This window comes from Lathyrus oleraceus, chromosome 4 (genome assembly GCF_024323335.1).
Source record: "Lathyrus oleraceus cultivar Zhongwan6 chromosome 4, CAAS_Psat_ZW6_1.0, whole genome shotgun sequence".
NCBI classification, from domain to species: Eukaryota; Viridiplantae; Streptophyta; class Magnoliopsida; order Fabales; family Fabaceae; genus Lathyrus; species Lathyrus oleraceus.
In genome coordinates, this window is record NC_066582.1 from 158,319,359 (window position 1) to 158,332,089 (window position 12,731).

General features: G+C 35.0%; 1 protein-coding gene across 1 annotated transcript; it reads right to left on the reverse strand.

Moving 5' to 3' along the window:
- Positions 1–10,160: 10,160 nt before the first annotated feature.
- LOC127074286 (probable purine permease 11) lies at positions 10,161–12,039 on the reverse strand. The gene is made up of 2 exons (XM_051015591.1): positions 11,547–12,039; positions 10,161–11,305 (listed from the first exon to the last, which is right to left on the reverse strand). The coding sequence occupies exons 1-2, from the start codon at positions 11,596–11,598 to the stop codon at positions 10,230–10,232; spliced, it is 1,128 nt and encodes a 375-aa protein (XP_050871548.1). The 5' UTR covers positions 11,599–12,039; the 3' UTR covers positions 10,161–10,229.
- Between the last annotated feature and the right edge of the window lie 692 nt (positions 12,040–12,731).

Below are 12,731 nucleotides of genomic sequence, written 5' to 3' on the forward strand. Positions count from 1 at the left end.
AGGATATCATTCTTAAAGTATCTGTAGTCGAGCTTTGTTATGAAGTGGGATAACATTAAAACATTAAGACTATTATGTATATAGACTGATGATCACATCGCATGGATCATGGATAAGGAGTTACCAAGTCTTAAACATAGGTATGAATATTAAGAGTAATATTTATACTAGATTGACCCGCTATGAGAATACTATATAGAATGTTATGCAAACTGTCATAAGTTATTCTCATGATGATAGTGGTGTATATCACCCTTCGACCTGAAACCACTATGGACCCTAGATGTATAGTTGAGTGCCTTATTGTTGATCAAACATTGTCCGTAACTGGATGACCATAAAGACAATTGATGGGTACTCCACGAAGCATGTTGAGGGACATGAGTGACCTAGATGGAATTTGTCCATCCTGCGTAACAGGATAAATGTCTATGGGCTCAATATTGAACTGGACAAGGATGACACGGTTTATGCCTTGTGTTCAATATAGACATAAGGGCAAAAGGGTGATTGTACACATAAGTATTATCACAAAAGGATTTGTCAGATCACATGACATTTTCGTGTCTTGGATAGCAGTGATGTGTTGCTAGATACCGCTCACTGTTTATTATGTTAAATATGTGATTTAATATAATTGCCAATGCCGCGAAAACCTACAGGGTCACACACAAAAGTACGGATTGATAAGAGATAGAGTAACTAAGGAACACCGTAAGGTACGATGCACTGAAGTGAATTGTAGAACATCGTAAGGTACGATGTACTTAAGTAGAATACGAAATATGGTAAGGTACCACGCGCTTAAGTGATTTTGGCATATTATAAGATATGGGCCACATACACTTAAGTGGTATTTTTAGCTTGTAGCCCAAACAAGTGGTTCTATAAATAGAACCCTTGTGCAGAAGCATTTGAGTAGTTGCAATTTCGTTTCTCTCTCTCTCTCTCACTCAAAGCCTTCATTCGTAAAAGCTAGCACTGAGATTGAAGGAATTCGTTCATGTGGACTGAGTATAGGCGTTGTCACCGTTCAACGTTCGTGATCGCTCCGTAGATCTGCATCAAAGGTTTCAATTGCCACAAGAGGTAATGATTCTATCACTGATCATGCCCATTCGTAAGGATCACTAAAGGAGAATTTTTTTAAATTCCGCTGCGTTTTGGACCGCTCTTCTCCTTCAGTGGTGTCAGAGCCACTTACGAAACTATGCATCTGATAGATGTTTATTTTCTGTATTTTCGGTATTAATACGATTAAAAGACAGAATGAATCAAAGAATTAACGAATAATTAAATTTGGCATCATGTGTGTACGATTTGGATGATTTATGTTGACTATGCTTCGGAATCTGACATTAGTATGGTGAAGCAGCGATACATCGATCGTCCATAGGTTACGCAATTGAGATTGATCAAGTTATATATATGATATAAGTAATCCTGATGCAAAATACGGTATATATGATATACTGTTTATGGTTCGTTCATTCAAACACTTAATGGTTGTTTTTCTTTGAGCGATCAATGGTCATTTGCTTCTTGATCTGACATTAGTATGGTGAAGCAATGACGTGTTGATCAATCATACTGAATTAACAATCAAGGTGTGTTTGACGGTCTGAAATTGGTGCATTAGGGTTAATAACAGCACAAGGGTTGTGCTGTCAAAGAGTTATGCGACTAGGGTTGTGACTGCGCAAGAGTTGTGCTTTAAAGTATCAAGTGATCGGTCGCCGAAATTTAATTTGGTTTTAATTAATTAACAAAATTTAAATTAATAATAATAATGTGTTTATTATTATTGTCTTGTGGTGATCGGTTATGGCCTTAGTTTTCCTTTATTTTGTTTTAGGATTTTAAAATACGACCTGCGTGTCGTGCCTCTCTTTTAATCTCTTAATGTAACTTCTTTTCTCATCTCACTCCCTCGTATGTAAAACGAGTTTCTTTTATGTAATGTAATGTTATGAAGAAAGAGAAGAATACAATATCAAAGGAGGACAACCTTGAAGATCTTGCTTGGAGAAGCTTAGATCGTTATTAGGTTAGCTTAGGTTCTCTCATTGGCTTGGGAGAACAATTGCGCTAGGGGCCATAACTGTTTCATTATTTATGTTGATGCATGTGAATGTATGTTGATGCATGTGAGAGACAATTTATATGATAAATAAGCCGGTGAGATCAGAATATTTGCAAATTCCCTCAAATTAAATATTAAGTTTATGCTTTCCAAGTTTTAGCACTCATCAAGACTAGTATCGGATAATGTAGGTTTCGCCTACGCGAGGTGCATGTTCTTTATTAGTAAGGTGCGATGGGATCATTGTAATATCCAATTGCTAAAAAAATAGGTCAAACTTAACTAAACAAATTATAATAAGATTATATATGTTTAGAAGCAAGAGTTGGAAATGATCAATGTGATGGATTGAAATAAAGAGTTATTCACCCAACTAAAATATTCGAGAGTTGTATTAGATACAATTGGAAGGAGTTCCTACCTAAATAACCTAGTTTTGTGTAATCCGCCTACGTGGACTTAAAACAAAGTGAAATGTGGATCTCTATCCATTAGAAAATCTTCCAACGGGATTTTCCGAATCAAATGGTGAGGGTCATTTTTTTGAGTAAAATAGTGGGAGCATATTTAATTAAAGGCCTAATTAAATATGTTATTGATACTTATATTTTCATTATTTTCATGTAGATTACCATGACAACAAACACCTCTAACAACATTTTACTATCAATCCTTGACAAAGAAAAATTGTCTGGGACAAATTTTCTAGATTGGTACCGAAATCTGAGGATTATCCTCAAACATGATAGAAAGTTGTATGTCTTGGAGAAACCTGTTCCTGAAGAGGAACCTCCTAGTTCTGCACCTCAGGCAGAAAGAGATGCTTATAAGAAGCATGCCGATGATGCCAATGAAATTGCTTGCCTCATGCTAGCTACCATGAACTCAGAGTTGCAAAAGCAACATGATAATATGGCAGCGTTCGATATGATCGAACACCTGAAGATGCTCTATCAAGAGCAAGCAAGACATGAAAGGTTTGAAGTTTCAAAAGCCCTTTTTCAAGGCAAGTTAGCTGAGGGAGCCCCTATAGGTTCCCATGTGCTCAAGATGATTGGGTATGTGGAGAACCTTGAGAGATTGGGTTTTCCCCTCGGAAAGGAACTTGTGACTGATTTGATCTTGCAATCGTTTCCAGATAGATTCAGTCAATTTGTCCTTAATTTCAATATGAATGATATGGACAAATCTCTTCCTGAACTACTAGCCATGTTAAGAACTGCTAAGCAAAATCTGAAGTCAAAAGGGAAGTCCATTCTGATGATTGGAAATGGAAAGAGACAGAACAAAAGACCCACCAAGCAGGGTGATAAAGGGAAAGGCAAGGAAGTTGTCAAACCCAAACCCACAGTTGCTGCTTTGAAGCCTAGTGGAGGCATAGAAAAGGAAGGCACCTGCTTCCATTGCGGTAAGACCGAACACTGGAAGAGAAATTGCCCAAAGTACCTAGAAGATAAGAAGAATGGAATAGAGACTTCAACTTCAGGTATTTTTGTTATTGAAATTAATTTATCTCCTTCTGCATCATGGGTATTAGATATTGGATGCGGTTCTCACATTTGTACCAATGTGCAGGGGCTAAAAAGGAGTAGAGATTTGGCAAAAGGTGAAGTTGACCTACGAGTTGGCAATTGAGCAAAGGTTGTTGCTTTAGCCGTAGGAACTTATGTATTAACTTTACCTAGTGGTTTAATAATTCAGTTAGAGAACTGTTATTATGTACCTGCAATTAGCAGGAATATTATTTCTGTTTCTTGTTTGGACAAGTTTGGTTTTTCATTTATAATAAAGAACAATTGTTGCTCAATTTATTTGAATGACATATTCTATGCTACTGCACAAATGAACAATGAACTATATGTCCTTGATCTTGAAATGCCTATTTATAACATTAATACTAAAAGGGTGAAACCTAATGAGTTAAATCCAACTTACCTTTGGTATTGTCGATTAGGCCACATAAATGAGAAACGCATTTCCAAACTCCATAAAGATGAACTCTTGGACTCTTTTGATTATTGATTATATGAGACATGCAGATCTTGTTTAATTGGAAAGATGACAAAGTCTCCATTCACAGGAAAAGGTGAAAGAGCTAATGATATTTTGGCCCTCATACATACTGATGTATGTGGACCACTGAACATACTATCCAGAGGAGGTTTTCAGTACTTCATCACATTTACCGATGATTTCAGTAGATATGGTTATGTGTATTTAATGAAACACAAATCAGAGTCCTTTGAAAAATTCAAGGAATTCAAGAATGAAGTACAAAACCAACTAGGTAAGAATATTAAAACTCTTCGATCAGATCGAGGTGGTGAGTATTTAAGCCTATAGTTTGATGACCATCTGAAAGAGTGTGGGATCATATCCCAACTTACTCCTCCTGGAACACCTCAATGGAACGGTGTATCTGAGAGAAGAAATTGAACGTTGTTAGACATGGTATGATCCATGATGAGTCACGCCGATCTTCCAAACTCCTTTTGGGGACATGCACTATTGACAACAGCTTACACACTTAACCGTGTTCCATCCAAAAAGGTTGAGAAGACACCATATGAGATATGGAGTGGTAAGAAACCACATATGTCTTACATGAAGATTTGGGGTTGCGAAGTTTATGTGAAACGACAAATTTCAACTAAGCTTGAGCCCAAATCTGACAAATGATTATTTGTGGGGTATCCTAAAGAAACAAGAGGGTATTACTTCTACAATCCTTCTGAGGGCAAAGTGTTTGTCGCTCGAACTAGAGTTTTCCTAGAAAAGGATTTTATTTTCAAAGGAATCAGTGGGAGGAAAATAGAACTTGAAGAAATTCAAGAATCACAAAGCATTGATACATCTATGAAGGAATTAGAGCAGGAAACACAAGTAGTTGTGGAAGAGCAACCTGCTCAAGTAGAACAAGACCAACATAGGTCAAGCAGGATACGTCACCTACCTGAGAGATATGGATATCTCATAACTGACCAAGGTGATGTATTACTCATGGATCAAGATGAGCCTGTGACCTACCAAGAGGCCATAACTGGTCCCGAGTCTGAGAAGTGGCTAGAAGCCATGAAATCTGAAATGGATTCCATGTACACAAGCCAAGTTTGGACCTTGGTAGAGCCTCCTGTAGGAGTTAACCCTATAGGATGCAACTGGGTCTTCAAAAAGAAGACTGACATAGATGGTATAGTACATACCTATAAGGCAAGACTGGTTGCAAAAGGATATAAACAAATTCATAGGGTTGACTATGATGAAACCTTTTCACCAGTTGCAATGCTTAAATCTGTTCGGATTTTACTTGCTATCGTTGCATATCATGATTACGAAATATGGCAGATGGATGTCAAAATTGCTTTCCTTAATGGGAATCTTCTTAAGGATGTGTACATGACACAGCCTGAAGGATTTGACATACCAGAAGAAGCCCAAAAGATATGTAAGTTATAAAGATCAATTTATGGATTAAAGCAAGCTTCCAGAAGTTGGAATCTTCGTTTTGATGAAACAGTAAAACAATTTGGATTCATCAAGAACGAAGATGAGCCTTATGTCTACAAGAAGGTTAGTGGGAGCATGATCATTTTCCTGGTATTATATGTAGATGACATATTAAACATTGGAAATGATGTCCCTACCCTACAACAAGTAAAGTATTGGTTGGGGAAATACTTTTATATGAAGGACCTGGGTGAAGCAACCTATATATTAGGAATCAGGATTTATAGAAATAGATCACAAAAACTGCTTGGCCTAAGTCAGAGTACATACATAGACAAAGTGCTGAGACGCTTTAATATGCATGATTCCAATAAAGGATTCATACCTATGCAACATGGCTTGCGTCTATCAAAAACACAATCCCCTTCAACTAAGGAAGAAAGGGATCGCATGAATAAGATTCCATATGCATCTGCAATAGGATCTATCATGTATGCCATGTTATGTACTCGACCAGTGCTTTAAGTGCAACGAGTAGGTACCAATCTGATCCCGGTGATGCTCATTGGGTAGCTGTCAAGAATATCCTTAAGTACTTGAGAAGGACAAAGGAATCATTCTTGATATATGGAGGTCAGGAAGAGCTTGTTGTAATTGGATACACCAATGCTAGCTTCCAGACAGATAAGGATGACTTTAGATCATAATTTGGTTATGTGTTTTGCTTAAACGGTGGCGCTGTGAGCTGGAAAAGTTCAAAGCAAGATACAATTACTGATTCTACAACCGAGGCCGAGCATATTGCAACCTCAAGTGCATCAAAGGAAGTTGTTTGGATCAAAAAGTTCATTAGTAAACTTGGCATGGTTCCTAGCATTGTGGATCCCATTGGTCTCTATTGTGATAACAATGGTGCTATTGCACAAGCTAAGGAGCCTAGATCTCACCAACGATCCAAACACATACTTAGGCGTTATCACCTCATTAGAGAGGAGATGTGAAAATATGCAGAGTACCTACACTTGACAATATTGCTGACCCACTGACAAAGCCTCTTGCGTAGTAGAAGCATGATGGCCATACTAGATCTATTGGCATTAGGGGTATGCCCGATTGGCTCTAGTGCTAGTGGGAGATTGTTGGTGTAAGCCCTAGAGGCCAATACTTTTGGTACTTGTATCGAATTATTTATTAATAATAAAAGGTTTTTTCTTTATTATGTTTGTTTAATAAAGTCCCTAGAATAGCTAGTCCTTTTAATGTATCAAGTGTGACTTAATTATGAGATCCCATTAAACATAAGGACATTATTCTTAAAGTATCTGTAGTCGAGCTTTGTTGTGAAGTGGGATAACATTAAAGCATTAAGACTATTATGTATATAGACTGATGATCACATCTCACGGATCATGGATAATGAGTTATCAAGTCTTAAACATAGGTATGAATATTAAGAGTAATATTTATACTGGATTGACCCGCTATGAGAATACTATATAGAATGTTATACAAAGTGTCATAAGTTATTCTCATGGTGATAGTGGTGTATACCACCCTTCGACCTAAAACCACTATGGACCCTAGATGTAGAGTCAAGTGCCTTATAGCTGATCAAACATTGTCCGTAGCTGGATGACCATAAAAACAGTTGATGGGTACTCCACGAAGCATGTTGAGGGACATGAGTGACCTAGATGGAATTTACCCATCCTGCATAACATGATAAATGTCTACGGGCCCAATATTGAACTGGACAAGGATGACATGGTCTATGCCTTGTGTTCAATATAGACATAAGGGCAAAAAGGTAATTGTACACATAAGTATTATCACAAAAGGATTTGTCAGATCACATGACATTTTCGTGTCTTGGGTAGCAGTGATGTGTTGCTAGATACTGCTCACTATTTATTATGTTAAATACGTGATTTAATATAATGGCCAATGCCGCGAAAACCTATAGGGCCACACACAAAAGGACGGATTGATGAGAGATAGAGTAACTAAGGAACACCGTAAGGTATGGTGCACTTAAGTGAATTGTAGAACATCGTAAGGTACAGTGTACTTATCTAGAATACGAAATATTGTATGGTACCATGCACTTAAGTGATTTTGGCATATTATAAGATATGAGCCACATACACTTAAGTGGGCTTTTTAGCTTGCAGCCCACATAAGTGGTTCTATAAATAGAACCCTTGTGCAGAAGCATTTGAGTAGTTGCAATTTCGTTTCTCTCTCTCTCTCTCTCACTCAAAGCCTTCATTCGTAGCAGCTAGCACTGAGATTGAAGGAATCCGTTCGTGTGGACTGAGTAGAGGCGTTGTCACCGTTCAACGTTCGTGATCGCTCCGTAGATCTGCATCAAAGGTTTCAATTGCCACAAGAGGTAACGATTCTATCACTGATCATGCCCACTTGTAAGGATCACTAAAGGAGAAATTTTTTAAATTCCGCTGCGTTTTGGATCGCCCTTCTCCTTCACCCCCAATAGAAGGAAAATCCTTCTCAAGGTCTTACTCTCCTCAAAAATACAATTTTCTGGATTATATGGACATCTACTCCAATTTCTTAGCAATTGAACCATTTAACCATACTTGGTTTATTTGGTTTAATAAAGATATTTCATTAAACTTTCCCTATTGGTTTATCCAATGGTTTCAGCTTATTGGACTTAATTTGGATATTTTTCCCAATTATGGTTCTAAAGCCTTCAATGACTTTACCTCAACTACTACTTGTCCTTCGCACAAGACTTTATTATCTTTTTGTGCAGTTTTGGGGATTACTTAGATTACCTCTTAGACCTTTTCGTCTGAGCAGTTATGGCAAGATTGTCCAGCTTCTCAATTAATTAAGAAATTTTCCATTAAGTGGTGGAGAAAGTTTAATCCATACCTGCTAACAGCAGCAAAGTTGGAAGTCTAGTGTAAAGTTCATCCCAACCTATACAAAAATACCAATATTAGTTCAGAAGATGTTGCTTTTCTTATGGATCGATCTAAGTTACTAGCCATTTTATCAGCTGCTACCAGCCATAATGAATTTTTAAATAAATTGAAAGATGATATGTTTTCTTTATCAAAAAGTGATAGTGCTTCCAGCACATCTGGCCACTTGAATGACAATGAAGATGGCTGTTATGGAATTACAGATCTCGAAGGATAAGGATGATGTGTGAATATATGATCAAATTACTTTTCTGAAGAAGATAAGATCATATTAGTTTTCTGAAGATAAGGATGACATTTATCAACCCATATTATCATGTTACTTTTTGACTTGTTGTATTCATTAAAGGTCATATGGGTCATATTATCTTTGATTATGTATTTCATTATTAGACCTTGTCAGCCACTTGTTTGTATAGTTTTATGATGGTTTGAAATTTATTTGAAGTTCGTCTGTTTTTCTTTTCTATATAAGAGAAGACCGTTTTTGTGAAGGGCATTCGAAAATTGAGAGATTCAATTGAGAAACACTGAGCTTGCCATCAACTCATCAACTCTTATAATCATCTCTTGTAAGTGTTTTTCAATAAAATCTATCTTTAAATACATTCATCTAGGCATGGCAACATAACCCGTACCCGCGGGTACCAACCCGAACCCGCCCCGAAGTTGACGGAGAAAACCCGTTTTGACTAGGTTTGGGTTTGGGTTTTCCCTGATTTTAAAATATGGGGACGGGTCGGGTAATGGGGACACTAGTACCCACCCCAAACCCGCCTCGTTTATTTCATTATGTACATTATTATTTATTTTTGATAATTTAGAATATTAAATATGTGGTCAATGTTTTGATATTTTAATTTGAATTTATTATTTAAAATATTTTTAATGTATATATGGAATTTTTTAGATTGTTTTATTTTATTATTTGTAATATAATTTTATTTTGGAAAAATAAATATTTCTATTAAAAAAATTGATTTCACCAAATGAATGGTGGCAGGACAGGGATACCCGAACCCGTTTGGGACGAGTTTGGGTTTTGATTCTCCATCCCCGTTTGGGTTTGGGACCCGCCTCATTGTCATGCCTACATCCATCTTTACATCTGCATTTACTTTCGCATTTATTTTAACTCTGATTATTCAATCTATCATAATAATTATCTTCATTATTATTATTACAAATCGTATATATATATATATATATATATATATATATATATATATATATATATATATATATATATATATATATATATATATATATATATATATATATATATATATATATATATATATATATATATATATATTATTTTATTTTATTATTTTTTTTAAAGATTAAAATATTTAGAGGAACTACGTGCTAATGTAACTTTCTTTTATAAGAGAGTTTTATATTTTAGTGAATTAGTATTGAGTTGTAACCAATACTAATTAATTGCGGATAAATAAATCATATTATATTATAATGACTTATTTTGCTAAATGGTTAGCTCACTCTGCCTTTTACCTCTGAATGTACTAAACGCAAGCTAATTTGCTACTCAGATGCATCTTGTATATCGTGTTTGTCATAATATACAAGTTTTCTAAAAAAAAAACTCAAAGCTGAAATTGAACATACTGAAAGATACAATTATCAAAATTGCAACAGCAGCATAATCCCTGTCCTAGCCATTGTCTCAAACTCAATTCCAAAAGAGATTAATACATCTTCATAAAAAAATTTGGTCTATTGCATCAACAAATTTCTACCTCGCCCCTTGAAACCTCCGGAAGACGAGTTTTATTTGCCTTGGCCTTTTTGTCATCTAGATAATGTTGATAAATATAGGAAAGAAATCCCCATATTGCTAACATCAATGCTATAAACTTCACCCCATTAACCTTGTCATGGAAGAAAATAACAGCAAGGATAGGAACTACAGGCAGTACCACTGTACCTATCACATTTGAGAACAATGAAGATACATCTAAAACTAACCCTATCATACCAATGGAAGATACTTGCCAAGCCACAGCAGTCCAAAACAAAGTCATTATATATGACACTTTTCCCTTTTCATATTCCCTCATCTCCTTGTGCAAACTTTTCCATTCTCCACTCGCAAATAACCCAACAACACAAGCACAAGTAGCGACGAAAGAAGGGTAAGTTTGCATGTTCAAGATAGCAGAGAAGGTTTCACTTTTAATAACTTTGTCAAATGAAAGCTGCACAAGGGAAAGATATAGAGAAAATGCAGCAGATGCACCGAGAGTGAATATGAATCCAAGTATTTGCTTATCTCTAGGAAGATTCGTTGAATCGTCGTCAGAATCAGAATTCAGCGCAAGCAAGGCAGCCGACGTAGTTAGCAGAACGACAGAATTGAATATGAAAGCTGTGAACTTTTGGGAATTCAGGAAGAACGAAAATACTGCATTGAAGGCTAATTGTGTTGCACATAGTAAAGAATAGGTGGAAAGTGGAAGATATAGAAGTCCATAGGAATACATCAAATTGTCCCCGGCTAAAAGCAAGCCGAAAAATATGTAAAGAGAAACAAGTGTGAAAAACTTTGGTTTGGTTTTTTCGGAGGAACCATTGATATGTGCCAAGTTAAAATAAAGTGGAAGCAGTATAGGGAATCCAGCTGATTGAACAAATGTTGCCATCCATTTACTATTACCGCCTTTGTCATAGTATAATCTTCCTAAAAGAGTGGCTGCAGATTGACCTACAAGAAGAAATACTATATAGAGAGATACACGAAACCACCATCTGTAATCTCTGAATCTTCGATTTTGATGTTGAGGGTGCTCTTCTCTTTCCTCTGCGAAATTCATAATAACAAGATGAATTGGGTTACATGAATAATAGAACTAAGATGAATTGAATCATAGTTCCTTAACTTTATGTACATATGCCATTAAATTCAATCAGATAGTACTATGTAACTTTGTATCAATAAAATAGTAAGTTGTTTTAGGCATATCAGCAATCACCTTGTGCGCATAGTGATTGTTATGCATGTGAAAGAAATAAAAGGTTTTAAAGAGAATTATGTTACTAACCTTTAATAATAGTAGTTGTTGGTTGTGGGTGCAGATCCTGAACTATCTCCATTAAAAAAAGAAGGTAAAAGCTAAGAAAATGATAGGATAAGATATTATAAGAAAATGAGTATTTGCAAGTGGAGTTTGCTAGGTATCATTATGCAGCCGAATTTGAAATTTTGATACTGATGAAAGACGGCAAAGTAAAAAGTTTGACTATGTTCGTAGGTTAGTTCCATATTCACATTGCTGAGTAGAGTGCTTTTTCACGATGATGCCATTTTTGTTTGAGAGATGTTGAATATTCCTCTTGATTTTTTGATGCCACGTAAACTCGCTCGCGATGGAACAACCGAACTGAACCGCAAAATTAACTGAACGGTAGTTGTAAATATTGAACGGTTTGGTTCATACCATTTGAAGTTGAGTTGTCCCAAATTTCATTCATATTAGCATTACATATTAATGGGAGTATTATGAATACTCCAACAAAATATAAAAGAAGAAAAGTTACAAACTTGGGAGTGGATTGTCTCCCATGAAAAAGTATGAGCTGTAAACTATGAAGTTGAGCTGTGTAAAAGTATTTCAACACTGTTACACTAATCTAAACATATACTATTCCATATCAATTTATAATTAAAAAAAAATCTGTTTCAAAATAAAAGTTTTGACACTTTTATAAGGATTAAAAAAATATAATAAATGAATGAAAAAGAATAACAATTTTACCAATTTATTCTTATTGTATATTGATGCATTTTAATTATTATTAATACAATGGAAGATAAATAGTGAATTAGAAATACTAATTGAGGGGAAAAAATTGGTAGGAAAGACGAAAATTGCATTGGAAATTAAAAATAATATTTATTTTAAGATAAATAATTTTGATAAATATGATAATTATTTTGGGATAGAGTGAATAATATTTTATATTTATTAAAAAAGTTTAAATTTGTGTTTTTCTAAAATATATTTTATGAAAGATATAAAAACTATTTTAATTTTTTATTTATGAAGAAATAAAAGAGAAATCAAATTAAATGTAATTTTACTTTAGAAATATGATTTGTTAAAAGAAATACTTAAATAAAATAAAATTGATGTTTTTTAAGTACCTATAAATCATTAGGAAGGATATATAATTGTTTGATCTATTTTTTTTAAAGCAAAGCACCATAACGAAGACACATTTTAATG

Coding starts and splice junctions, on each gene's coding strand:
- LOC127074286 (XM_051015591.1), bottom strand. CDS start 11,598: ATGGAGATAGTTCAGGATCTGCACCCACAACCAACAACTACTATTATT. Junction 11,306..11,546: donor AACAACTACTATTATTAAAG/GTTAGTAACATA, acceptor TGAATTTCGCAG/AGGAAAGAGAAGAGCACCCT.